This window comes from Mytilus edulis, chromosome 4, assembly GCF_963676685.1.
Source record: "Mytilus edulis chromosome 4, xbMytEdul2.2, whole genome shotgun sequence".
Taxonomy (NCBI): domain Eukaryota; kingdom Metazoa; phylum Mollusca; class Bivalvia; order Mytilida; family Mytilidae; genus Mytilus; species Mytilus edulis.
Window position 1 is genome coordinate 16063896 of NC_092347.1, and position 26887 is coordinate 16090782.

The window sequence follows — 26887 nt, forward strand, 5'->3', positions numbered from 1 at the left end:
TGATAAACAATTTTGATCATTGAGAAGCTTAATATTCCTTTTACAACACAACGTAATGAAAACGTTTAGCTGACATTACAGCGTTATCTCCCTGTAGTGTTAGGTACCACCTTGGTGGGGTTCGTGTTGTTTATTCTTTAGTTTTCTATGTTGTGTCGTGTGTACTATTGTTTTTCTGTTTGTCTTTTTTATTTTTAGCCATGGCGTTGTCAGTTTGTTTTAGATTTATGAGTTTGACTGTCCCTTTGGTATCTTTCGTCCCTCTTTTAAGACAGATGACATAATTTTGTTACAACTTAAAAGTACACATATGATCCATTTCTAAAATGTAAATATTAGTTGCATTTATTTGTACTGTATTCCTGTCATGTAATGGTATCATTCAAGTGTGAGGTTTGGCTAGCCACAAAACCAGGTTCAACCCATCATTTTTTTTTAAATGTACTGTACCAGGTCAGGAAAATGGCAGTTGTTATCTTATAGTTAATTTCTGTGTGTGTTGCATTGTCGTTTGTTTTTGGTTCACTTCAGTGTTTTTGTTGTTTCGTTAAATCCCTCTTATATTTGATGTGTTCCCTCGGTTTATTTTTGTAACCCGGATTTGTTTTTGTCTCAATCGATTTATGACTTTCGAACAGCGGTATACTACTGTTGTCTTTATTTACTTGAGATTGAAGAACTTTTTGAAATGGCCCTTGTTTGAAATTAATTGAGTGAAAATTGACGATACCTCCTTCTTTTGCTTGGCGGTGTTTCGGGATAAATTTGTATACTGTACACTTGGGCATTGTCTTAAAAACATACGTTCAATCTAAATAAATTTGTTTTAGCAGCTAATTTGAGTAATCATGGAGAATGATTATATAATTTTAATTATTGAGTAATAATATGAATTTTGCACGATATCAATGCAATTATGATATGAGTGGCTAGATTATTGAATTGAGGAATAATTGAATGATAAGTATAAGGACATTGGAATAATTAACTTTGATAGAATAAATAGAAGCTGTTACTTCTGGATAATTATGAATTAATCTAATTACATCGTGATAATAATACTCGAGAGATGCCTTAAGCATCGCTGTAATAATCGTTCCTTGTTCACTTAATATCCGCCTTAGACACTTTTAACTAATATTGATATAAAGAATATGAATGTGATCCCGTGGTGTTTCAGATTGGATGTTCCTTTATAACGTCCGGGACTAACCTCAGGTGCTCTATCAAATATTAATGACAACTACAAAATCATTTTTGGAAAACGATGGGTCGTGATTATTTATTTAATTGGAATACATTACTTTCTTAGGAGAAATATAAAAACAATAAACTTCAATTGTGAGAATAATTTTCCTATCAGGGTTATACATTGGTATTGCTGATTTATGTCAATCATGCGCTGTTGGTTCTAAAGAGACGACATTATTTTTATTACATATCATATTGGAATTTTAAACAAGTATGAATATTTATCATTTTGTCCTCTTGTTCTTTAATTGAACATGAAGCCAGTTAAATTGAAAAAAATGGAACAAAGAAAATCTTCGTTAATTGTCTTCTGTGTGTTGCTTTGTTGTTTCTTTTTATACTTTTTATACATATACTAGTATAATGCTTAAACTGCTAATATACTTTATACATATACTAGTATAATGCTTAAACTGCTAATATACTTTATACATATACTAGTATAATGCTTAAACTGCTAATATACTTTATACATATACTATAGTATAATGCTTAAACTGCTTATATACTTTATATATATACTAGTATAATGCTTAAACTGCTTATATACTTTATACATATACTAATGCTTAAACTACTAATCTATACTACTAAAATTACGAGGTCCAATTTGTCAGCCGTCATCACGTAAAAACGACGAATCAAAGAATTCAGCTTTGTATATGACTTATATAGTACAAAGGTGTAGATTAAAAATTACACCACTCCAGGCCCTTTTGTTTTCCACGTAATAAATATTGCCAATAATTAAGAAGTTCCGGGTCGTGTCCGATACCGATACTAATAGTATATTCACCTGTTACCTATTACCTTATCTGTACGTTCCGATTCTAACAGGTGCACCACCAAACGGTGTATTTAGGATTATGCTATATACACGGATCATAATCACAGGGTTGACACTACTAAATTCAATCATTGTCAAATTGTTACCTATTGTAGTATTTTAATCAGTAAGACTTTTAAGATTACAATACGAATACTAAAAATCTGGACTAAAAATAAGGTGTATATAGGAACCGTTTTCAATTTGTTAGCGGACATGACATAAAACAGTGAATCAAAGAATTCAACTTTATTTATAACTAACATAGGACAATGCTGTTGATTAAAAAATACTCCATTCCAGGACCTTTTGTTATCCAAATAATTAATATTACCAATAATTGATAAGTTCCAGTACGACGGGTTCAAACAGAAAGATTTGAAAGCAGAGAAAACTGTGTATCTTATAATCGGCATGACTTTATCAGATAAAAAATAATACTAAAATAAGGCTTGCGCATAGTTATATACTTTAATTCAGTCACGGACCCGCGATATCACGGGTGTGTTCTAATATACTTTATACATATACTAGCATAATGCTTAAACTGCTAATATACTTTATACATATACTAGTATAATGCTTAAACTGCTAATATACTTTATACATATATTAATGCTTAAACTGCTAATATACTCTATACATATACTAGTATAATGCTTAAACTGCTAATACACTTTATACATATACTAGTATAATGCTTAAACTGCTAATATACTTTATACATATACTAGTATAATGCTTAAACTGCTAATATACTTTATACATATACTAGTATAATGCTTAAACTGCTAATATACTTTATACATGTACTAGTATAATGCTTATACTGCTAATATACTGGTTGATACATATACTAGTATAATGCTTAAACTGCTAATATACTGGTTGATACATATACTAGTATAATGCTGAAACTGCTAATATACTGATTGATACATATACTAGTATAATGCTTAAACTGCTAATATACTGATTGATACATATACTAGTATAATGCTTAAACTGCTAATATACTGATTGATACATATACTAGTATAATGCTTAAACTGCTAATATACTAGTACTGATTGATAATTATGTAAAATTATAGTTACAGTTTAATATTGATATGGACCGATTGAATATTGTCAAATTATCGGAATTGCAGTAGGTACTTAGTGCTCTTTTCTAACTGTTGATCGTTTAATTCATTATTATGAATCCTCTAGCATGAGAAAATTGATAAATAAAGGCAACAGTAATATACCGCTGTTCGAAAGATATAAATCGATTGAGAGGAAACAAACCTGGGTTACAAACTAAAACCGAGAGAAACACATCGACTATAAGAGGAAAACAACGAAACAAAAAACTCTTAATAAAATTTGACATTTTCAACAATAAAAGCAGACACTTTGAAAATGTATTTACGGTTTGTCAAACCAAGCTTATTAAACATGATGAATGTATCTATTTACAAAACTCCAGTTTAATAAAGCTGATAATAACTATCTCTATTGACCATTTTTAGACATAATGGCAATCGAATTTTTTTTATTTTTTTAAATATAAAGACAAAAGAGACGATTTCTACTTTTCCCGAACATATTTATTTTATATAAATGTCGATGTTCCCCTTGCTGGATGTTAAGGCGTGTAAATTTCACAAGTTTTGCAGGTTTATAGAATGTGTTTAAATGAAGCTGGTTTAAACGAACGTATCCTTCATAGAGCTTTCAAGACATTCATCCTGCACGAAGCATCGGATTTACCTACCCCATATCCAACGGACGTGGCTGAATATTTATATATCAGGACAACCAAACGGACACCGCGCCATTGAGGAAGGATTTTTCTCTCGGACAGGGAGAATTTCAGGTATCAATCTATTTATTATAAAAAAAAAAAAGGAAAATCACAAAAATACCGAACTCCGAGGAAATTCAATCGTAAAGTCACTAATCAAATGGCAAAATCAAATGACAAAACATTTATAATAATTTGTAAAACATACTTGTACCCCAGTGGTAACCCGGTTTTTTTTTTTTTTTATAAAAGTAGAACTTCAACCTATTTAGTTAACTTCCTTCAGAAATTATCTATAAAATACAAATGTAAGTCAAAGAATTAGAAACAAAATAGAGGATATAATTCATAAACAACCTAATAGAAGCTTGCCAACTTTGGTTTGGGCTGTAATTTATATAAAACAGGTATTTCCAATTTTTTTGTAATCTAATCTTTGTCATTATAGCTATATAACGTAACACTTTCAATAACCTTGATCGGAATTTCGGAAAGAAAAATCAAAAGGGAGAAATCTGTTAGACTAAGATTTTATACTTTTTGTTAACATATTCAAAATGTTTCGTACTCGAAATTGGGTATATAAAATGTCAATGTGTTACCATACTAGTATCTGAATTCATGAAACACAGAAAATTTGTTTTGATACTGATTTTAATACATGTACCATTCACTCAAAGAAAATTCAAAGGTAAATGGTATAATTTGATAATCTTAAACCAGGAACGTATATATCCTGGTATCTATGATGAGTTTATATATTGTTAGATATGCTGCTTCCCAGCTTAAATCGAACACTTTCATAAAACATAGTTTGTGGTGTCAGCAAAACTTGTCACGGACATTTCTCTAAAATGCATCTTCTGCAACGAATGTTAACATGTATGATTCTAAATACGTAGCAAATCACAAACACCAAATCCAATGGTTTAAAATAAACGTTTATACGACGTTGCCTCATCAATCGACGATTGGTGGACGTGTATTTAGACGTAAACCGCTAATGTCTGACTGATGAGAGGTAAATATTAATACAACATGGCTATGAATTATATATAAAGTCACTAATACATTTTCGGAGAATGGGCAGATGTTTGACTCCGGATATTATCCGTCAAATGAGAAAACATACTCATTAATACAAATAGATTTTGTCAATTACTGTTTGGATGTTTATAAATATTATAACTGATTTATTCATTGTGATTGTTTTAATATCGTTTTCAACTCGGCATGTTATTGGATTGCAATAGACATCCAATAATTCATACGGGCACCTGTCCCGTTTCAATTATAAATAACAATCATGGTATCTTTATACTGGTTGAACAATGAAATCACTTTCATAAAACGATACCAGAAAATTCTAAATTTTGATTAGCTGATACTGTCATTATACTTTGATTAAAAAAAATATATATATATACACATATATATGCATATGCATGTATGCTAATTAAAAATTAAAAAAACAATTGTTCAGAGAACAATTTACGGAAGGTCTTTCCACCGGAAAAAATCTTTTTTGTTTGAAAAATAAAAAAATTAGGTTGAAATTTCATTTCTAGCGTCAAATGATAGCTTATTATACACTGATTTGAAAAATATATGGTTTCAAGACATATTTTTTTTATAAGGGAGATTATTTATTACTTCCGATTTGAACATTTCACTTCCGGTATTATTTGATAGTTAACTTGACATTGATTAAAAAAATATATAGTTCTATATACTTTCACATAACACAAGAAAGCTACTTGAGGTTTACACAAGGTCACTTCCGGTTGGTTTTTACTAGGTCATATGGCCAATGTAAAAAGTCCCTTGGCTTTATCATGTATACCTACAACAAATTTGGCACACTAAAAAAAATAATCAGAACAAAAGCAGTAGGTCTTTCCACGGAAAAGTGGAAAGACCTAATTATCGACTGTAAGTCAATTTAGGAGAAATGAGTTGAATTGAGAAAAAAATACAACCTTACCTAAAATTATCCGAACAATAGATTCATGGATAGAACTATACTGTAAAACTAAAAAAAGGTAAACTTTTCTACCTTTAGCACTCCTTAAACATATGCTACGTGATCCTAGTGTCTTCCTGCACTGCTTCATATTTATAGTACGCTCACGAAGCGCGTCTGTTTATATTAAAATGTATGATGACCTGACCAACAGCTTAACTTACTTGAGGTTGCTTTCAGTTGCTGCATGCTTGAATTCTTTGATACGGAATATTTTTACTTGTCTTGTGTGTCTGCTATAGAGGTATGTTTGAGTTAAAATAAAATCTGAATTGATTTTATCATAATTATGTTCTTTCATGTACTTTTGGTTATTCCACTGGGAATGTTTAGTGTTCCAAAACTATTTTAACCCCGCCACGTTTGCAAGTGCCTGTTCAAAGTCAATAACTTTATCAGTGACTGCGCTTAGTGAAATCTTAAAGCTTTTTTTACCGTTAGAGAATTAAGTGTTAGTAACAGAAAAATATAGTATGTTAAGTATATAACAAAAAGCACAAAAAGGTATAGCAAAATGGCCTGGAAAAATTATAAATGTTAACATTAAGATCTCAGAATGTATGGATAATCTAAATATCATAAAAGCATGCACTGTTAAATCATTGTTTCAATTCTTTAATGGTCATCAGTAGCAAAAAGATCAAGGACCATGTATAGAAGGAAAAATGTTTAGCACAGGCACTCGTTTCAGACTTTCCCCAAAGGTATATAGGAATTTGTTTTCTGAGACGAGTAACTGTGATATATAGGTCTGAGTTTTGGTATTTCGTCCGAGATAATACAAATCAAAATTCATATTGTCAGTTAAAAAAATTTCGTCGCGCAAACTGGTCTCAACAAATGTTTCCAAAATTTAAATATATTTTTAGTATCTGATTCCAAATTTAACTTGAAGAAGTATGTTATTTTATTGCGTGAAAAATAAGAAAAATCTAACAATGAATTGAACATTCATACATCGGTTAAAATATTAGGATGCCTACACATATGCATGTGTTACTATGATATCAAAGTAATTTGAGTTACCCTTCTTAGACATGCATTTATCAGCTTTCATTTAAAATAGCTAAAAGGATATTGTACTTTGTACATTCTTAAAATAGCAACTATTCATGACACGGACTAAATTACTTATGAGGGTTAATTATATACAGATTACAAAAATGTGGCAATTTCCCTGGTTTGTCCCATGAAGACCCACCTAGTAAAAGAAATTTGTCAAATGTTTAACAAAGATGAATTAACAAATTACAGATTAATATTGTTTCCACTTTCACGTTTAGAAGCTTGATTTTTAAAACTTATTTACTGATGCTACCAAAGTTGCTGTATGCTAATTTTAACAGAATGGTATTATTGAATGGAATGACGATACTCGGTCCAGCAGGTCTTTGTGTATAATGGACGGTTGAAGATTGAAAACATCAAAGATACTAATCAGGTGACTTTTTATGACTCCAGGGCAACAACAATTACATATATTTGTTGCATTGTGATGAAAGAATGTAAGTCATATTTGATATGTAAACTTGTTTCCGAATAACATTTTAAAATGACGCTTATTGTTAAAAAGAAATCCAACACCTTAAATAAACGATGTGAATATTTGGTTTCACTCAGTGTATGATTGTATATTTAAACTTCCATAGTAATTTATTGATGAGCACGGCTGTTCAGTACAAACCTAAGACCAAAAATTATATCGAATTGTAACACTTGATGGACATTATCTTATTCATATACTGATGACTATTTCAACGCTTACTAAAAGGTAAGATGACACAAACATAAATCTAATCTAGTATATAAACTTGTCACTTGTCATTCAGGACTATGAATATTCTTCAATTGTCAGTCTTTATTTGGACATTTAACAAGTATTTTTCCCGTAAATTGTATGTTTAGTTCAGTGCTTAGAGTGCAACGACCTAAACTTTTCACGTTATGTTACTTGTTTTCCTTTTTCGAAATTAAATTCTTACATGCAATATAAATAAGAATCTGAAAAATGAAATCTGCTTTTCAGAGTTGTCGCTCTTAGTCAGTCTATTATAGGTAATCCGGGTTCCTTGTATTGTTCTGACTTAGGTTATAACCATGATAATTCAGATATATTTAGACTGGAAAGAAATCATATACAAACGTTTAAAGTGAAAGCTCTTTTAACTTGATATAATTTCATATTAATAGATATCATGAACTTTGTGCAAAAGTTTTAGATTTTTAAAAAGCGATTCTATCTTTTCACGGATGACACACATATTTCATATAATATATAGATATGATCTTTAATAGTTATCCCATGATGACGCGGTGTGTCAGTGTAAGATCACCCGATGGCCGGAGGCCAGAGGGTGATCTAACACTGACACACCAAGTCCGAATGGGATAACTATTTTACATCCCAGCTGTTTTAGATTAGACGAAAAACCATTTACAATTCATAAAATCTAGTTTAGAACGCCACACAACCATTATAATATAATTTATATATTACTATATGATGTATACCCTTAATGACCCCCGAACACGATGAGTAGATATCAAATAATGTAAACTCGCCCCATTGGCCAATCGGCCCACACTATATCGCCACTTTATTAAAAAAATGCCCCACTCTTGTTTACCGACTCGCCCCAATTTGAAAAAGTGTAAAATCAAATTGAACAATCAGTCTGACAACTCACTTATTAACGAAAAGGGTTGAAACCCCACTGAATACAGGTCTGCCAACTCGCCCCACTTATAAAAATATCTTGCTTCCTTTAAGTATGTTAAATTACTAATAGTTCGTATCCAGTCGTCCTGGTGTAGTGGAACGTGTCGTGGCTTGATATGCTAAAGGTCTTGAGTTCGAATCCCAGCATACACACTGGATTTTTTCTACGTGAATTTTGATAGATAGTCTTTTCCGTATAATTAATTATAAGTTTTATAGTGGATTTGGCATTCCCGCCAAAATGTTACAGAACAAAGGAAAGCAAAAGACATTCAAATTGGTGTGATCTGGTAGGGGTGATCTGAGCCGGATCACCCCTGTTAGAACAAAGGAGCTGGGATGTAATGTTATTGCAATGTATGTTTACGACAAAACCAATGTAGTATGTAATTTTAACGTTAATGTACTTTTTATACTGTTATACTTTTAAATATTTGAAAGCATCATTTTACAAGTTTTTCTTCAACTTCCTGATTTACTACAATTACATAATGTTTGCCTGCACACACTATGATTTGATGACACAGCTGTCGTTACATCTGTGGTGATCGCCCTCGTTTTTAAGTGATAGTTTCATATACTATATATATATATATATACTGATTAATTGATTGCTAAACGGCAAGTGGCAAATACTCAATAGATACTGAGGACGCTAACAAATTAATTATATATTTTCAAGGTCGGTTCTGTAAAGTTAGGCAACCGGTACCAAAGGCTGGAATATGTTCAGTGACCTATTCAAAAGTATACAATTACATTGCATGTATGTTTCATTATATTACGTTATTTTGATTGGCTAACAGCAATCTCGTGTCCTTCTGAAATTGACATTCATTTATGAAGTTACAAAAAGAAGCATTCAATACTTTTAATTACATTTTTGGCTAGGATTATGAAAACACGTTTTTTATCAAGTTTTTATTTAATTTACCTGTGCACTTTATTGTGGGACCTCGTGTCATCATAAATGATAAATTTTATTGAGTGATAAAGTTGATCAAGGAATAGCGCGATATTGCAGTGTAGTCAATCAGAATAAAGTATTATAATGCAACGTACATCTAATGTAATTATAACAATGAAATTTATCATTCATGATGACACGAGGTCCCACAATAAAGTGCACAGGTAAATTAAATAAAAACTTACAAATCGTATTTTCATGATCCTAGCTATAAAATGTAATTATAAGTATTGAATTCTTCTGTTTGTAATTTCATAGGGTTGTAAAAGCGTTGACCGTGTGCACATTTTTAGAATGAAGCACTTGCGTGCTTCATACAAAATGTACTTTGGTCAACGCTTTTACACCCCAATGAATTTACAAAAAGAAGCATTCAATTCTTAAATGATGGAGACGAAAACATTTTGCTTAGTTTCCCCTGCTATCTATTCTAATTTCGAACTCGGACTTCTTTTAAACTGAGTTTTACTGTGCGTACTATTGTGTAATTGTTTATGGTCTCTAAAAATCCTAATTAGGTAAAAAAAAAAAAAAACAAAAAAAAAAAACATAATTTCTTCCAATTTTGTTTTCTTGACTGTTCACTTTCGTTTCCTACAAATGGAAATTTCATATCCGGCCTTTCAACTAAGATTAAATCATGTAGCTTTGTGTGTTAAATATATGATATTATTAGACAAGAAAAGGTTTGAATTGTGTTTGGTTGTAATAATTTGATGGAGTATCATATTAACAATATTCATCATAATTGTTGATATGAAATGAAAAAAAAACAATATATTGCCTCCGAATCGCTTTTCTGAAATAAACTTCATTATAAGCACTCAAACCAAAGCATTTGAAAACCGAGGATGTATGAATACGTCAGTGAAGACATATGAGATCAACTCTGCCTGTGGGAGTTGAAACCTTAGTTTCTTCGTAATACATTTTATCTGTACTAAAGCAAGGACTACTTAGCTGATGCTATTAGTTATCAAAAGTACCAGGATTGTAATTAAGTACGCCAGACGCGTGTTTCGTCTACATAAGACTCATCAGTGACGCTCATATCAAAATATTTATAAAGCCAAACAAGAACAAAATTGAAGAGCATTTGGGATCCAAAATTCCAAAAAGTTGTGCCAAATACGGGATAAGAAAATCCTTAGTTTTTCGAAAAATTCAAAGTTTTGTAAACAGTTTTGATATGCACGGGAATAAACAGTCCACCTGTAGTGCCAATGAGTAGGTGCTAGTATATGCTATATAAATATCCTTTGTCCGAAGCGCTTATCTATAATGACCGATAAACATAAACAAAAAAGAAGACATAATTGGTGTTTTTCCTATGTTTTTGATATCTTTTATTTTTAATAATAATATAAAGAAACGTCGGATACTGGTTTTTGTGTACACGTGATGAGTCTTTATAAAAAGAATCGCTTGTCTGGCGTACCAAATAATAAGACTGCATCGTTGATGACTTGTTTCCACACTACGATATTATTTAAAGCAAACTATTTTTCCATTTTAAGGGAATATTTCCGAGAATGAAGTCAAAAGGTAAAACAGCAGATAGTGAGTGTACTTCTTCAACAACAGTATTAACAGATGGCATACCTGTGAAACGAAGACTTGGATTCCTCAGTGGTGTTTCGGTCATTGTAGGAACTATTATAGGTAGTTTATATACAATATTATTTCAAACTAATATGGCTTAGAGTTTCTCCATTTAATAGTACACAAATTGTGTAGAAATTAGTGTAACTGGTTTCATTTGTTAATAGACAAAAATATTGTAAGAAAACATTGTACACATTTAAAACATCCTTTTGAAAAAAATCAGTTTTGTTAACTTTAAATGAACCAGTTGATAGAATTAAGATATAAGCAGATGTGGATCGAGTGCTGTGATTATTAGTGTAAAACCATTTAAACGGGGAAAACAACGGTCTAATCTATATATACATATACATGTAAAAGTATGTTTATAACTTTTCAGGTTCTGGTATTTTTGTCTCCCCTAAAGGCGTATTACAGAATACCGGCTCAGTAGCTGTTTGTCTTTTAACATGGTGTGGATGTGGACTCATATCTTTGATGGGTATGTAACACATGTGGAGCAGGATCTGCTTACCCTTCCGGAGCACATGAGATCACCCCTAGTTTTTGGTGGGGTTCGTGTTGCTTATTCTTTAGTTTTCTATGTTGTGTTATGTGTACTATTGTTTGTCTGTTTGTCTTTTTCATTTTTAGCTATGGCATTGTCAGTTTATTTTCGATTTATGAGTGTGACTGTCCCTCTAGTACCTTTCGTCCCTCTGTTATAAATTCGCCAACATTAAATAATATGGATATGGTTTAAATGTTAAATATAGTTATAGCCATTTCGACTATAAAACAAATTCACAAAATGCAATCATTAATCTTTTGCCACATTAACGACAAGAGCACAAAAAGACGGATTAAAAAAGACAGTAGTAGAGTGGTTAAGAATATTACAAGATACTTACTAACTTTGTTAGTATTACATTTGTTTACGGTTAAGTATTCTTTAACAGGTTGTGTGTATTATTTTTTTTTTAAATTTCAGGCGCTCTTGTATATGCAGAACTTGGATTGATGATCCCAAAATCAGGAAGTGACGTGGGATATTTAATGGCGGCATTCGGAAAATTTCCAGCTTTTATGTATACCTGGGCACAGCTTTTGATCTTTCCGGGAGGACAAGTTATTAAAAGTTTAACAGTAGCCGAATATATCTCGAAAGCTGTGTTTGATGAGTGCGGGCCTAATGAAGCAACAAAGAAAATAATGGCTGCTTTTGTTTTATGTGAGCTATTAATATTTTTAGTTTTTAGATTTTGTATTTTTTAAATATCTGATTCAGATCCGTTGTTTAATTAAAAAGATAATAGACGAAGAAAAATTATTTATGGCAAAAAAGAGGGACGAAAGATACCAGAGACACATTACAGTCATTAATTGAAAATTAATTGACAACGCCATGGCTAAATGAGAAAAATGATAAACAGACAAATAATAATACACAAGAAACAACACAGAAAACTAAAGACTAAGCAAATGTTTATGTTATTTCTTTGTTTTTTGTCATTCAACAGGATAAGGGACAATACATTTCATTGAATTGTATCATGCATGCGGGTTTTTTTCCCTGAGAAATTAAAAATTTTATATTTTTCTTTTCTTAAAAAAGCCGTTTTAGTGGAAAGACAATACACAATTCAAATAGCTTTATATTGTAGTATCTGCGGGTATAACCAATTGTATAAGTGTACGCCTAGTTGCCAGGACCCAGATACTATTTACAACGTTGAAGTTGGCGGGATTAACAATCATTATTGTTGGTGGTATCATTTCACTTGCTAAAGGTAAGAACGTTGGGGTGAGATAAGTGGTTGGAAAATTGATACCTCTTATTATTGACTAACTAATATTTTCAAATTACAATATTTTAGGAAGTGCAAAAAATATCACTGTACTGAAAAATTAAGGGTAAAAATTAAATTTGTTTCGTTTCATACGAATGCATGTGAAAAAAGTATTGTGGTGAATACAAATGCGATATCTTAATCGGAAATATACAAGACAACAGAAGTGAAAAAATTGAAAATACTAGAAAAATACTGGATTAAAAAGAGAATACAAATGTACAAACACTATCAGAACAGCTAACATTTTGATCGATTTCAAAGACATGAGCATTGGTGGCCTCGGTTGTTATCTGCTCTTTGAACAAGTTGTTGTATCTTTGGCATATTCACCATTTCCATTCTCAGTTGTATAATCAATATAAATTTTCACCCTATAAACAGAATGTAATTAACTTTGCTTATTGTCCTTTGCTTAAAGGGGCATTATTTTCAAATTCGTGTCCACCGATTTGACTCAAATTCTCATATTGTATTTATAACATACTAAAACGTCTACTATAAACAATTTACAATGAACGTGCTCGGTAAAATGTATCAGCATTTCGTGTGTACATAAGTCTAGTTGCTATCTAATTACAAAATGTAACTAGGGATGTGACTTCCGAAGACTGCCGATACCCGATATAAATATAAATTTAGATATAAATAGACAGCGAACTCGTACAATAGAATTTTCACAAGTCTGTTTGATTTCATTTTATATATTAAAAATACGTGTTTATCATCGTTTTACCTGTATACATAAGAAAGAGTTACGGTGGATCGAATCAGTCATTCATATATTTTACCCTTGTTTCACTTTCTATGTTGACATTCTTTTCCTTTGGATAACTTATCAGGCTTAATTCATGCGTAATCCGTATCTAGCCAAAGGTTAATCTAAATTGAAAGTTTCATGAAAAAAGATTCAATGAGGTCGGCAAATTCACTTGCAAGTGAATAGTTCTTCATCGATGTTCTCATTCAATTTTCACAAAATTGAACCAAACTGGCTGTTTAAGGATATACACCTCTGAGGAGCCAACTAATTCTAGAATAAAAAAAAATTTTCTGCACCTGATTTTGGGTTTATATGACTTTAAAAAAGTAAAAATCATATGGTGGCGCACTTCTTTTTTTGCTACGACTCTTTGAAAGTACCCAAATTTGATGATTTTTCCATTTTTCATCAAGTTTTTACCCATTTTGGGCTATTATCGGGGAAAAAAATTCACAGTTTCACATTTATAGGTTTTTTCATACTTTCAATAAAGATTGAGTGGACCAATCGGAATAAATTAAACTTAAAAAAAAGTAAAGGTAGGTGTTAATATAAGAAAGTTTTATCATATTTGATGTTTTTATTGTGTAAAATTTACCATGCTGTCTATTTTGTAAATTTAAGATTTTTCTTTTTTTTAAGAACAAAATACATATTATGTCAACTTCTTTGTTATAATTGATTGAAAAAACACATATGTAAGAAATCATTTCTTGTATCCCTCACACATTTTCTCAATATTTTGGCTAAAAAGGCTGACTTGATTGGTAATAAAATTTAATAAAAATTTTATTATTCAAAAATTATATATCGTTAATCTTTAATTTTTTCAGAGATTTAAATTTGATTATGGTATTTATTAAATTCACTACTATTTTCCACTTGTATCACATGTTTTGGAAATAATTCTAGAACGAGACTGAAAAGTCAGAAGAATACATCCTTAAAGTGAATTATTATTTCACTATATCACTTTCAATAAAGATTAAACAAAACTATTTGACAACAAGAGAAAGTTTAAAGATCATTTGCTACCTCAACTTCAACATAAAAAAGTTGCCATAAAATTATTTATTTACAGGCTAAGATAATGTTTCTGTTTTGTATAGGACAGTTTGGAAGTTTAACGACTGGGTTTGATGGGACTATAGATAACCCAACAACTATAGTATCTGCTGTGTATAGTGGATTGTGGGCTTTTGATGGATGGTAAACACTCTTTATTTCTTTGACATAATGGAAATTCCTATAGGTAAATGGAATACGGCTCACGTAAGTGTTCTTTATGGAACAGAGATAGCACCATGCAGCCAGTGAATAGAATAGAATAGAATGGTAATCGACGAAAGACTATTTCCTGCACTCTTATACAATTGTATTTGAGAAAGCAACATGCACAAGTTTCCGATTTTTAAATATAATTTTCTACTTGATGAACATTCTGTTAGATACTATGGTAGTTTTAACAGATTTTCTGTTAGATACTATGGTAGTTTTAACAGATTTTCTGTTAGATAATATGGTAGTTTTAACAGATTTTCTGTTAGATACTATGGTAGTTTTAACAGACTTTCTGTTAGATACTATGGTAGTTTTAACAGATTTTCTGTTAGATACTATGGTCGTTTTAACAGATTTTCTGTTAGATACTATGGTCGTTTTAACAGATTTTCTGTTAGATACTATGGTCGTTTTAACAGATTTTCTGTTAGATAATATGGTAGTTTTAACAGATTTTCTGTTAGATAATATGGTAGTTTTAACAGACTTTCTGTTAGATAATATGGTAGTTTTAACAGACTTTCTGTTAGATAATATGGTAGTTTTAACAGACTTTCTGTTAGATAATATGGTAGTTTTAACAGACTTTCTGTTAGATAATATGGTAATTTTAACAGACTTTCTGTTATATAATATGGTAGTTTTAACAGACTTTCTGTTAGATAATATGGTAGTTTTAACAGACTTTCTGTTAGATAATATGGTAGTTTTAACAGATTTTCTGTTAGATAATATGGTCGTTTTAACAGATTTGTAGTTTTAACAGACTTTCTGTTAGATAATATGGTAGTTTTAACAGACTTTCTGTTAGATAATATGGTCGTTTTAACAGATTTTCTGTTAGATAATATGGTCGTTTTAACAGATTTTCTGTTAGATAATATGGTCGTTTTAACAGATTTTCTGTTAGATAATATGGTCGTTTTAACAGACTTTCTGTTAGATAATATGGTCGTTTTAACAGACTTTCTGTTAGATAATATGGTCGTTTTAACAGACTTTCTGTTAGATAATATGGTAGTTTTAACAGACTTTCTGTTAGATAATATGGTAGTTTTAACAGATTTTCTGTTAGATAATATGGTAGTTTTAACAGATTTTCTGTTAGATAATATGGTAGTTTTAACAGATTTTCTGTTAGATAATATGGTTGTTTTAACAGATTTTCTGTTAGATAATATGGTAGTTTTAACAGATTTTCTGTTAGATAATATGGTAGTTTTAACAGATTTTCTGTTAGATAATATGGTTGTTTTAACAGATTGGATAATATGGTTGTTTTAACAGATTTTCTGTTAGATAATATGGTAGTTTTAACAGATTTTCTGTTAGATAATATAATATGGTAGTTTTAACAGATTTTCTGTTAGATAATATGGTTGTTTAAACAGATTTTCTGTTAGATAATATGGTAGTTTAAACAGATTTTCTGTTAGATAATATGGTTGTTTTAACAGATTTTCTGTTAGATAATATGGTAGTTTTAACAGACTTTCTGTTAGATAATATGGTAGTTTTAACAGACTTTCTGTTAGATAATATGGTAGTTTTAACAGATTTTCTGTTATATAATATGGTAGTTTTAACAGACTTTCTGTTAGATAATATGGTAGTTTTAACAGACTTTCTGTTAGATAATATGGTAGTTTTAACAGATTTTCTGTTAGATAATATGGTCGTTTTAACAGATTTGTAGTTTTAACAGACTTTCTGTTAGATAATATGGTAGTTTTAACAGACTTTCTGTTAGATAATATGGTCGTTTTAACAGATTTTCTGTTAGATAATATGGTCGTTTTAACAGATTTTCTGTTAGATAATATGGTCGTTTTAACAGATTTTCTGTTAGATTATATGGTAGTTTTAACAGATCTTCTGTTAGATAATATGGTAGTTTTAACAGATCTTCTGTTAGATAATATGGTAGTTTTAACAGATTGTCTGTTAGATAATATGGTAGTTTTAACAGATTGTCTGTTAGATTATATGGTAGTTTTAACAGATCGTCTGTTAGATTATATGGTAGTTTTAACAGATCGTCTGTTAGATAATATGGTAGTTTTAACAGATCTAATATGGTAGTTTTAACAGATCGTCTGTTAGATAATATGGTAGTTTAACAGATTTTCTGTTAGATAATATGGTAGTTTTAACAGATTTTCTGTTAGATAATATGGTAGTTTTAACAGATTTTCTGTTAGATAATATGGTTGTTTTAACAGATTTAAGAAAACTAAGAACTTATATTAAGTTTTATTTTCTCTTCTGTATTGAATGTAAATCCAGAATTCATGTAAACAAATTTGAGAGTTTTGAAAAAGGAACTTTGTTTAAGGGACATATCCTTTTTGTTATCATTAAAACGTGTTTTTTTTATTTATAAGAATAGTGTTCATTATATTTATAAAATATCGTACAAGATTTCAAGATTAATTATTAATTCTTAGAATATTTCCTTTTTTTTTACAGGGCTCAATTAAATTTCGTTGTCGAGGAATTAAAGAAACCAAAACGGTAATAATTTTAATCTTCAAATCAAGGGGGGAAAATGTTTTGGGAAGGACAAACAAAGGCAACAGTAGTAAACCCCTGTTCGAAAGTCATACATTGATTGAGAGAAAACAAATCCGAGTTGATAATGATTCTTTCATTTTAAAACATTTCCATATTCTTAAGATGCACTAAACTTCTTATCTAAGCGTCTTTTCAGATTTCGCTGCTTCGCTACACGCTTCATCTGAGAGTTTTTACACTTAACATTTGTTTGTTTATATAATGATGAAGATTATAACACAATATTGACTGTTGTACCCCCAGTTTGACATTTTTACCTTTTATGTCTGTTTGTTTTGTTCACACTTCGCTGTCAATATAATGGAAATTTCTGCGACTGTAATACAAGTGAGAGGTTCAAATAGCTATAAAACCAGGTTTAATCCAATATTTTCTACATATGAAAGTGTTCGTACCACGGAATATGACAGTTGTTCGTTTGATGTGTTTAAGCTTTTGATTTTGCCATTGGATAAAGGACTTTCCGGTTTGAATTTACCTCGGAGTTCGGTATTTTTGTGATTTTACTTTTCATGTCGCAAGCAGTAGTATTAACTTCTTTATAACCAAATCCTTAATTTTTCAAATAACTTCTATATAATTTTAGTATCACAAACGCGTTATTTTCATCAATATCAGATGTTGAAACTAATAGTTATCAAAGGTACCAGGATTATAATTTATTACCCCAGACAAGCGTTTCGTCTACATAAGACTCATCAGTGACGCTCAGATCAAAATAGTTAAAAAGCCAATCAAGTACAAAGTTGAAGAGCATTGAGGACCCGAAATTCCAAAAACGTTATGCCAAATACGGCTAAGGTAATCTATTCCTGGGATAATAAAATCCTTAGTTATTCGAACAATTCAAAGTTTTGTAACAGGAAATTTATGAAAATGACCATATACTAGTAATTGATATTCATGTCAACACCGAAGTGCTGACTACTGGGCTGGTGATACCCTCGGGGAATAAACGTCCACAAGCAGTGGCATCGACCAAATCATTTCGCAGTTAAAACTTTATAAGTCTTTTATTTCAACAATGGTTTCAATAAGCAATAAAAATGAAAAAAAAACATATAACATAGCGTCTTTAAAATGCCATAAATTGAAAAAAGACAGACAACGCCACACTAGTAACACCAGAATAAAGCACATACAATTGTTTGCAAAACACTAGACAGAACACACAACGATTTAGAAACTCGATATTATGAATATTTTTATAACTATACTTACAGAAACCTTCCCCTATGTATTATTTCCTCTGTACTGCTGGTTTTGGTGGTATATTTATTGGTGAATGTATCTTACTTTGCTGTACTAAGCAAAGATGAGTATTTGTCATCATGGGCTGTTGCAGGGGTAAGTTGAAGTTAACAAGGGTTAGGATTCCCAGAATATATAATCACTATTTTCATGTCGTCAGTTAGTAAAAATTGGTATGTAATAGTTGACAAGGATTGAAAGTTGACAAATTTTGGGAAAAATAAGGAACTGAATTCAATCCTTTTAACTTTTTGCTTTGTTTGAGTTTGTGTGGTCATCTTGTTTTCCCGTCATCTCATTGGGATTACAATGTCAAAAGCAACTACATAACAACCTACTTATTTTCACAAGAAAAATACACGGAAAGCCTGTTATAATGTTAGAAGAACGATAACGAACTTTCGTGATCTATAATCAAGCAAGGTAAAAATGAAAATCATCTGCCATATTCCTAACACTCAAATAATTGAATAAAGATGAAAAGGCTAACATTGTTTCTGACATTTCCATTATCATATTAACTACCGTTGAAAATAAAAATATAGACCAATCTTGAAGAAGTTCCGTTTAAGCATACAAAACCAGAAATATCTAATTTATGTAAAGCCAAACTTGTAACACTTCCTGTTCCCTGGTTTGAATGTTTGCATAACTAATTATAAATATTGATTTTAGACCTGGGCAGAGTACGTATTACCTGGAGCAGTAGTGCTGGTACCTATAACTGTTGCCTGTTCAGTATATGGGTCGTTAAACTCGTCAGGTTTTGCGGTTGGTAGGTGAGTTAAATTGCATTGTTTTATAATTAAAGAATATTGATATTGTTTTGGAATGTTTTTAATTTGAAAAAGTTTACTCTGAAATAACCTATGAAAATAGAGTTATTATTTTTTTTAGAATAATAGTGACAATGAGATATCATACGTATTTGTATTAGTTAACCATTTTGAGTAATACGATTGACATTGGCAGCTGAGTGTAAAAGGATATAAAAGAGAGCCGGACGATGCTTACGGGATATTCAAACCATGGCAAAAAACCGAAAAATGACAAATGACAGTCAACATAACACAACATAGAAGACTAAGAACTGAGATTAGGAGGCCTTAGTTATTATTTGTTTCTCTTGGTAAAAGCAATGTTCCAATTTTTATAATATTTTATTTTTATACTTTTAAAGTGCAACAACATTTTATTAAACTGCCCCTGTTCTTTTATTTATGAAGAATCATCTTTGCTACAGCAAGGGAAGGAATCTTTCCAGAGTGTCTTTGTTACTTAAACATCAACTCAAACATACCATTACCATCTACCATACTGATAGTAAGTAATGATATATCATGTGGAAATTGTTGACAGGTTATTTTGCGGTACACTTTTAAACTGAGTAAAGAAAATAGTTTAGTTTACGGAAAACATAAACCATCAAAGTAATTATTGAAGTAACAACACAATTATTCATATTTTAAGACCAGATGTAAGTAATGTCATTGAATGAATACTAAATAATTTGTGGAACATAATAATATTTTACAAATACGGGGCACCTAGATCACCACAGTTTTGTTATTGCGCTCGTGTTTCTCTTCTTTAGCTTCTTCTTTTAGGTTCGGTATTGTAGACTGTTGTCTGTCTTTCGTCGATTTTAATCAATAATTTTGTAGATCTTTCGTCAACTTGTGAGTTTTGATTCTCCCTTTGGTAACTATCGCCTGATTTATTACTTTTAACCAAAAAAGATTATGCTTAGCAAAGAGTAAAGGGATCGTGCGTTTTAATTTTATTATTTTTAATATAGAAATCTGAAGTGTGATTCATTTTGTTTCAATTTTATTTTTCATTGTTTCCACCTCTGAACGAAATATTGTTTTTTGCTTTGTGAAGTATTTATCAACACTATGCCGAATTCTGGTAAAACATACAAATCAAAATTGAATCAAAACATCTCAATGTGTCAGATATACATGTAAATAGTTATCAAAGGTACCAGGATTATAATTTAGTACGCCAGACGCGCGTTTCGTCTACATATACCATCAGTGACGCTCATATTAAAATATCTATAAAGCCAAAGAAGTAGAAAAATGAAGAGCAATGAGAATCCACTGATCTGATTATAAATGGAGTATTTTTAGCATTTCCTGTTGTATAATGATGTATAAATATATCTCGCCATTTCGGTCATTATTTGCCATAATCAAGCTTAACATTTACCTCCCAATGCTCTTTAAAGGAGGGGCGAAAGTTACCAGAGGGACAGTCAAACTTATAGATAAAAAATAAACTAACAACGCCATGGCTAAAAAAGAAAAAGACAAACAGACAAGTTATATAAGTACACAAGACACAACATATAAAACAAAATACCTCTTATTTGATATGACCTTTTAACTTTTTTTTAATTGAAGCGTCATTGATGAGTCTCTTGTAGACGAAACGCGAGCCTGGCGTAGATAATTGTAAGCTTGGTATTTTTTATGACTTTAATGCAACATCAACAGTTTATCAGAATTTAAAATATGTTGCTAAATAAACCCAAGTATGTTAATGTATGTCTAGAAGCATAAGTTAATATGAATTATAATATTTTCAGGTAGCATTGTCTTTTATCATGATACTACCCTCAAACATAAGTCTACTGCTGAATTTGCTTGGATTTTTGACGTGGTTCTTTTATGGATTTGGAATGGTTGCAAACATAGTTTTACGATTCAAAATGAAAGACACTAAAAGGCCATTAAAGGTATCTTTTATTTGGTAAAGGCAGGTATTCTAATTTGAATATGAGAATAACAGGATGTAGATGTTGCTTGCAAAGGCACATGTCTCTGACAAAATGTTGCAATTTAGTAGCTAGAAGGCGAAATAATTTACGGTTGATATGATTAAAAGTTCTGCTACTAATGCTTCCGGCAGAAAAAACATGCGTGTTTTACACTAACTTGTATTTAATGTAATGTAAGTTAACGACATAACAAGTTTCATTGAGAAAGACATCTACAAAATCGAAATACATTGGAAGTTCGCGACCGGATGGTATATTTCAAAAATACGAGTACATTCTTCTATATTAAAGTGTATATTTAAAATCAAATTCCGAGACAAGTGCTCGTGGTTGCTTAAAAACATTGAATTTTTATGGGTTATTTTCACATTCTATGTTTAATAGTTATTTTTTTCTTTTAATTTCTTTGTAAGCTGACAATCAAACAACTGTATATAGATATGGCGAAATTGATTCGTTTAAGACAAAGCTGTAAATTGCGAAAACAATACATAAAATCCAAATCATGCGTCGTATACGGGAAATAAAGCTCATGACAATGTTAAATGAAACAACAAGAGTATCTTATGATTAAACTTTGGTGACCACAGACCAAGTTGACCATAGAAGGCTTTAGCTATTTTGATTTGTTCATTGAAATGACTGTTTGTTCTTAGCTGCTTTATGCTTTATGATTGTGTTTGTAAAGCTTGTGATTATTGACGTCATTCCAAACACACGTTCTCTATGTAGTGGAATTAGTCACGGACGTTTACATTTCTATTTGTTCTGAAATTTTCCATGTAATTATGTACCAGTTAGACTGTTGAGTAGTTTACCTCACGTGAATCGTATATATGATTGGACGATTTTACAATGGCGGAAAAGGATAAAATATGTAAAGTGAATAATAAGTTAATAAAAAAAATACCAAACGCCAAGGAAAATTCAAATCGGAAAGTCCATTATCAAATAACAAAACTAAAAGCTCAAACGTATCAAACAAATGGAAACATCTTTCATATTCCTGACTTAATTTCCTAATGTAGAAAATGGTGGATCAAACACAGTTTTATAGCTAGATAAACCTCTTACTTGTATAAAAGTCGCATATACTTCCATTATATTGACAACTATGTTTTGACAACAAATATTACAGGTACCGATAGTCATACCTATACTGGTACTTATATGCTGTGTGTACTTAGTAGTAGCACCATTCCTTGAACCAGTAAAAGATGAATTTTGGTATGCTGTCACGTATTTGGCAGTAGGGGTTGTTCTTTATTTTCCATTTGCATTTTTTAAACTCAGCGTTCCAGGCATGGGTACGTATATGTTTATTGTTAATTTAAGCTTTTTTAACTTTATAACTTGACGAACACGCTGTCCTTCCTCTATTTTTTACATTTAAAAACAATCAACTATAAAGGTAAGCATCCTTTCGTTACATTGAAGATGTTCAGTAAAAGCCTATACATATTTGACATGATGTTTTGTTTGTAAAATTATGAAGATTAGTGACCCCTAGCTCAACAGTCACAAAATGCATAAGTTTTGAAAAGTTGACATCCTATTACACACAATGTTAGAACCGCCCCTCGTCCTAAACACATACTATGCGTCCCAATTGAAAGTCTTTCACAACTGTCATATATGACAATGAGTCAACAAATTAACCGCAAGATATCAAAGACTTATAGCGATCAACATACAATTTTCGATTATATACATGTATGATCAGTTTTAAGTGGTAAATATATTTCTGCAATCTATTGAATATGCCATCAGCACAGATTGTCGCCTTACACATGTATGAATTATTTGACAGAGAGTTAAGTAAAATCCTCATCCTACATGACTGTGTTTCAATATCTTGCAATTGCCAAATTGTTATATTTTATTTCCTTACAGACAAAGTCAACACTTTAGTGCAAAACCTAATGAATTCAGCACCACCACAACAAATAAGAACTTAGAAGAATAATTTCCATACAGATAGGGACAAATTGAACGTGTTTTGTAAACTACCCGTTAAATTTATTTTACTCATATGTTTGAAAAAAGCGTTTTTTATACGTCCGTCAAAGTTTTGACGGGAAGAATAATGGTATACAAATGTCCGGTGTACGTCCGTCTGTCTGTCTGTCTGTCTGTCTGTCTGTCTGTCTGTCTGTCTGTCTGTCTGTCTGTCTGTCTGTCTGTCTGTCTGTCTGTCTGTCTGTCCGTCTGTCTGTCTGTCAGGCGTCAACATGTCGCACCGTAACTTGAAAACGACTTTTACGAATTCATGAAACTTAATATAGTTGTTTCTTATGATGGTCAAACGATCTGTATACTTTTTTGTGAAAATAAGACTAAAAGGTTTTGAATTACGGGACTTAGTAACTAACAGGGGGTTTTCACATGTCGCGCCGTATCTCAAAAACATTTTATGATTAGTGCTTAAAACTTTACACACTTCTTAATTATATTATTTTAAAGATCTGCATACCTTTTGGTGATGATTCAAAATTTTATTTTAGAGTTATTGAGTTTTTTTGTAAATAGAGGGTTTCACATGTCGCGCCGAACCTCAGAAATTAATTATGATTATTGCATAAAACTTCACACACAAAAACGAAGGCCGAATCATGCGCTCGTGACGCAGCTGTTTATTAGTCTTCATATCATTTGAACAAAATTGAAAAAACAAAAACAAAAATAACATTGACATGTAGTTAGTATATTTTAGTATATGTACTCACTAAAACAATTAAATTTTTAATAAAAGACAACAGCAGTTTACGTATTCTCGAAAATCACATGTGCGCATACAAACCAAGAGAAAAAAATGAGATGATTAGCAAGTTGTTAAGTTATATATTAATATAAACAGATGCTTTTCAGATGATGACCTCTAAACGTTAAAATGTTAAGAGTGTGCTATTTGCCTTTATATGACACATGTAAACATGACAACTTTAAGAGAGCAGAAGCAATAGAGAAAACACAAAATGTGTATCCTCCTTCATATATGAAAAATATAATAAACTTGGAGAAATAAAGGCAACAGTAGTATACCGCTGTTCGAAACTCATAGATCGATAGAAAAAAAAACAAATCCGGGTTACAAACTAAAACTGAGGGAATCGCATTAAATATAAGAGGAGAAAAAGACGAAATACTGTCACTGAGGATCTACGGTACTCTTATTATTTCCGTTTATTTTTTATTAGTAGGTTTAATATACTTTCACATCTTCAATATAATTTCACATCAAGAGTTTGTTCGTTTGTCTCTTATTTGTATAGAATTTACGATTTGTTTCATTGTTGTACTCTAGTTTCCTATTTTTGGTAATCGTATGTTTGTTGTACTTTCTAATCGATAAATACTTCAAACTTCCTGTTTTAAATACTTCTTCAAGAAAAGAAGAGAAAATAGATTGTTCCAGTTTTAAAACTTTTAATATATAGATATAAGAAGATGTGGTAAGATTGCCAATGAGACTCAAAGTACGGTCTTGAACACGGCGCCTTGGCTCACACCTAACAGCAAGCTATAAAGGGCCCCAAAAATGAATAGTGTAAAACCATTCAAACGTGAAAACCACATCAACAAACGACAACTACTGAACATCAGATTTGAAAGAATATAGATTAAAAGAAATCAGCGTGTACACGATTGTCAATATAAATACAAATTTTAATAAAAGAATGAACTATTAAAAACACGTGATAGATACCTGGCATAAAATTGTTTACGTCACATCCGTGTTTTGTATACAAAAGACATCATTGACGCTCGAAACAAAGAAAATATAAAAAGGCAAATAAAGTACGACACTGCAGACCATGACGACACAAACGTCCGTGTTAAGAACAGTATTCCTATATAGAACATCTTTCTTATTTTGAAAATTCTACGTTTTGTTGCATGTTAATTTTTATCATGACCATATCAATGATAATTAAAGTGCTGATTACTGGGCTAGTGATTCCCTGAGGAAACTTCAACTAGCAGTGGCATCGATTCAGTGATTGTAAATACACTCATCATAGATAACATGCAATACTAGCGAGAAACGTTCAAAAGGTTTTTCATGCCATTCCCTATTATTCCATAACTTCCATGTACAAAGGAGTAGGTCCAGTAAGACTCCTTTTTGGCCCCAAAATATAGCAGTTGTACAAAATTGTTAAAATGTAAACTTTTAGATATTTATTGGAAAATAGAATGCTTCTGCTACATAAATATGATTAATTTCCTGTTTACAAAATTTTGAATTTTTCAAAAAAACTAAGGATTTTCTTATCCCAGGCATAGATTACCTTAGCCGTATTTGGCATAACTTTTTGGAATTTTGGATCCTCAATGTTCTTCAACTTTGTACTTGTTTGGCTTTATAAATATTTTGATATGAGCGTCACTGATGAGTCTTATGTAGACGAAACGCGCGTCTGGTGTAGTAAATTATAATCCTGGTACCTTTGATAACTATTTACACCACTGGGTCGATGCCACTTCTGGTGGACGTTTCGTCCCCGAGGGTATCACCAGCCCAGTAGTCAACACTTCGGTGCCCTGAATCCTGGTACCCTTTGATAACTATTTGACAATACAATGCACATATATCGGGTACTATCATCATTAAGTCATGCTAAATTACTGAAATCTTCACAATTTTAGCATTTAGGTTCATTTTAGACGGTTTCCGTCTTAAATGAAAGTGGACACATTCGTGTTCATTCTTAATATTGAAATAAAAGTTGTATTTAGTGATACATAGCATATATAAAGGTTGAGGATGAACACGGATGCGGCCACTTTCATTTGTGACAAAAACCATCTGAAAAGTTACATTTTTTTTTACATATTTGATAGATTTTTCATATTTAATCGGAGCATTTTTAAAGACAAAATCTGTTAAAACACCATTTGAACAAACGTATAACAATATTAGATAAAACTGAATACCCAGAATAGATTTATACAAAAATTAAAAAAAATTAACAATTAAAAAGTATTTGGCACAGATCTTTTTTGATTTTGGATATTGCATTAAACCTGTCTAGATACCTTTACCGTAGCTGTATTTGGCATAACTTTTAGGAATTTTTGGTGCTTAATGCTCTTCAACTTCGTTCTTTATTTGACCTTCTAAACATTTTTTTTATTCGATCGTCACTGATGAGTCTTTTGTAGACGAAACGCGCGTCTGGCGTATGTATAAATGTTTAATCCAGGTATCTATGATGAGTTTA

General features: G+C 31.0%; 1 protein-coding gene across 3 annotated transcripts; it reads left to right on the forward strand.

Moving 5' to 3' along the window:
• Nucleotides 1-7524: 7524 nt before the first annotated feature.
• Nucleotides 7525-23764, forward strand: LOC139519081 (b(0,+)-type amino acid transporter 1-like). 3 transcript variants are annotated; one of them, XM_071310873.1, is made up of 13 exons: nt 7525-7659; nt 11092-11236; nt 11559-11660; nt 12150-12389; nt 12823-12948; nt 14881-14980; nt 17522-17566; nt 18850-18973; nt 19553-19656; nt 20104-20200; nt 21471-21620; nt 22801-22969; nt 23556-23764. In XM_071310873.1, exons 2-13 carry the CDS (start codon nt 11107-11109, stop codon nt 23618-23620), a joined length of 1452 nt encoding a protein of 483 aa, XP_071166974.1. In that variant the 5' UTR covers nt 7525-7659; nt 11092-11106; the 3' UTR covers nt 23621-23764. The 3 variants fall into 3 exon arrangements, with proteins under 3 accessions (XP_071166974.1, XP_071166975.1, XP_071166973.1); XM_071310874.1 differs by lacking the exon at nt 7525-7659 and adding an exon at nt 8878-8964; XM_071310872.1 differs by lacking the exon at nt 7525-7659 and adding an exon at nt 8904-8989.
• Nucleotides 23765-26887: the final 3123 nt, after the last annotated feature.

Excerpts from the sequence above, each read along its gene's own strand:
- LOC139519081 (XM_071310872.1), top strand. The coding sequence starts at position 8,963 with ATGTATGTTTACGACAAAACCAATGTA. Across the intron at positions 12,949-14,880 it reads TATCATTTCACTTGCTAAAG|GACAGTTTGGAAGTTTAACG; the intron begins GTAAGAACGTTG and ends TGTTTTGTATAG. Across the intron at positions 14,981-17,521 it reads TTGTGGGCTTTTGATGGATG|GGCTCAATTAAATTTCGTTG; the intron begins GTAAACACTCTT and ends TTTTTTTTACAG.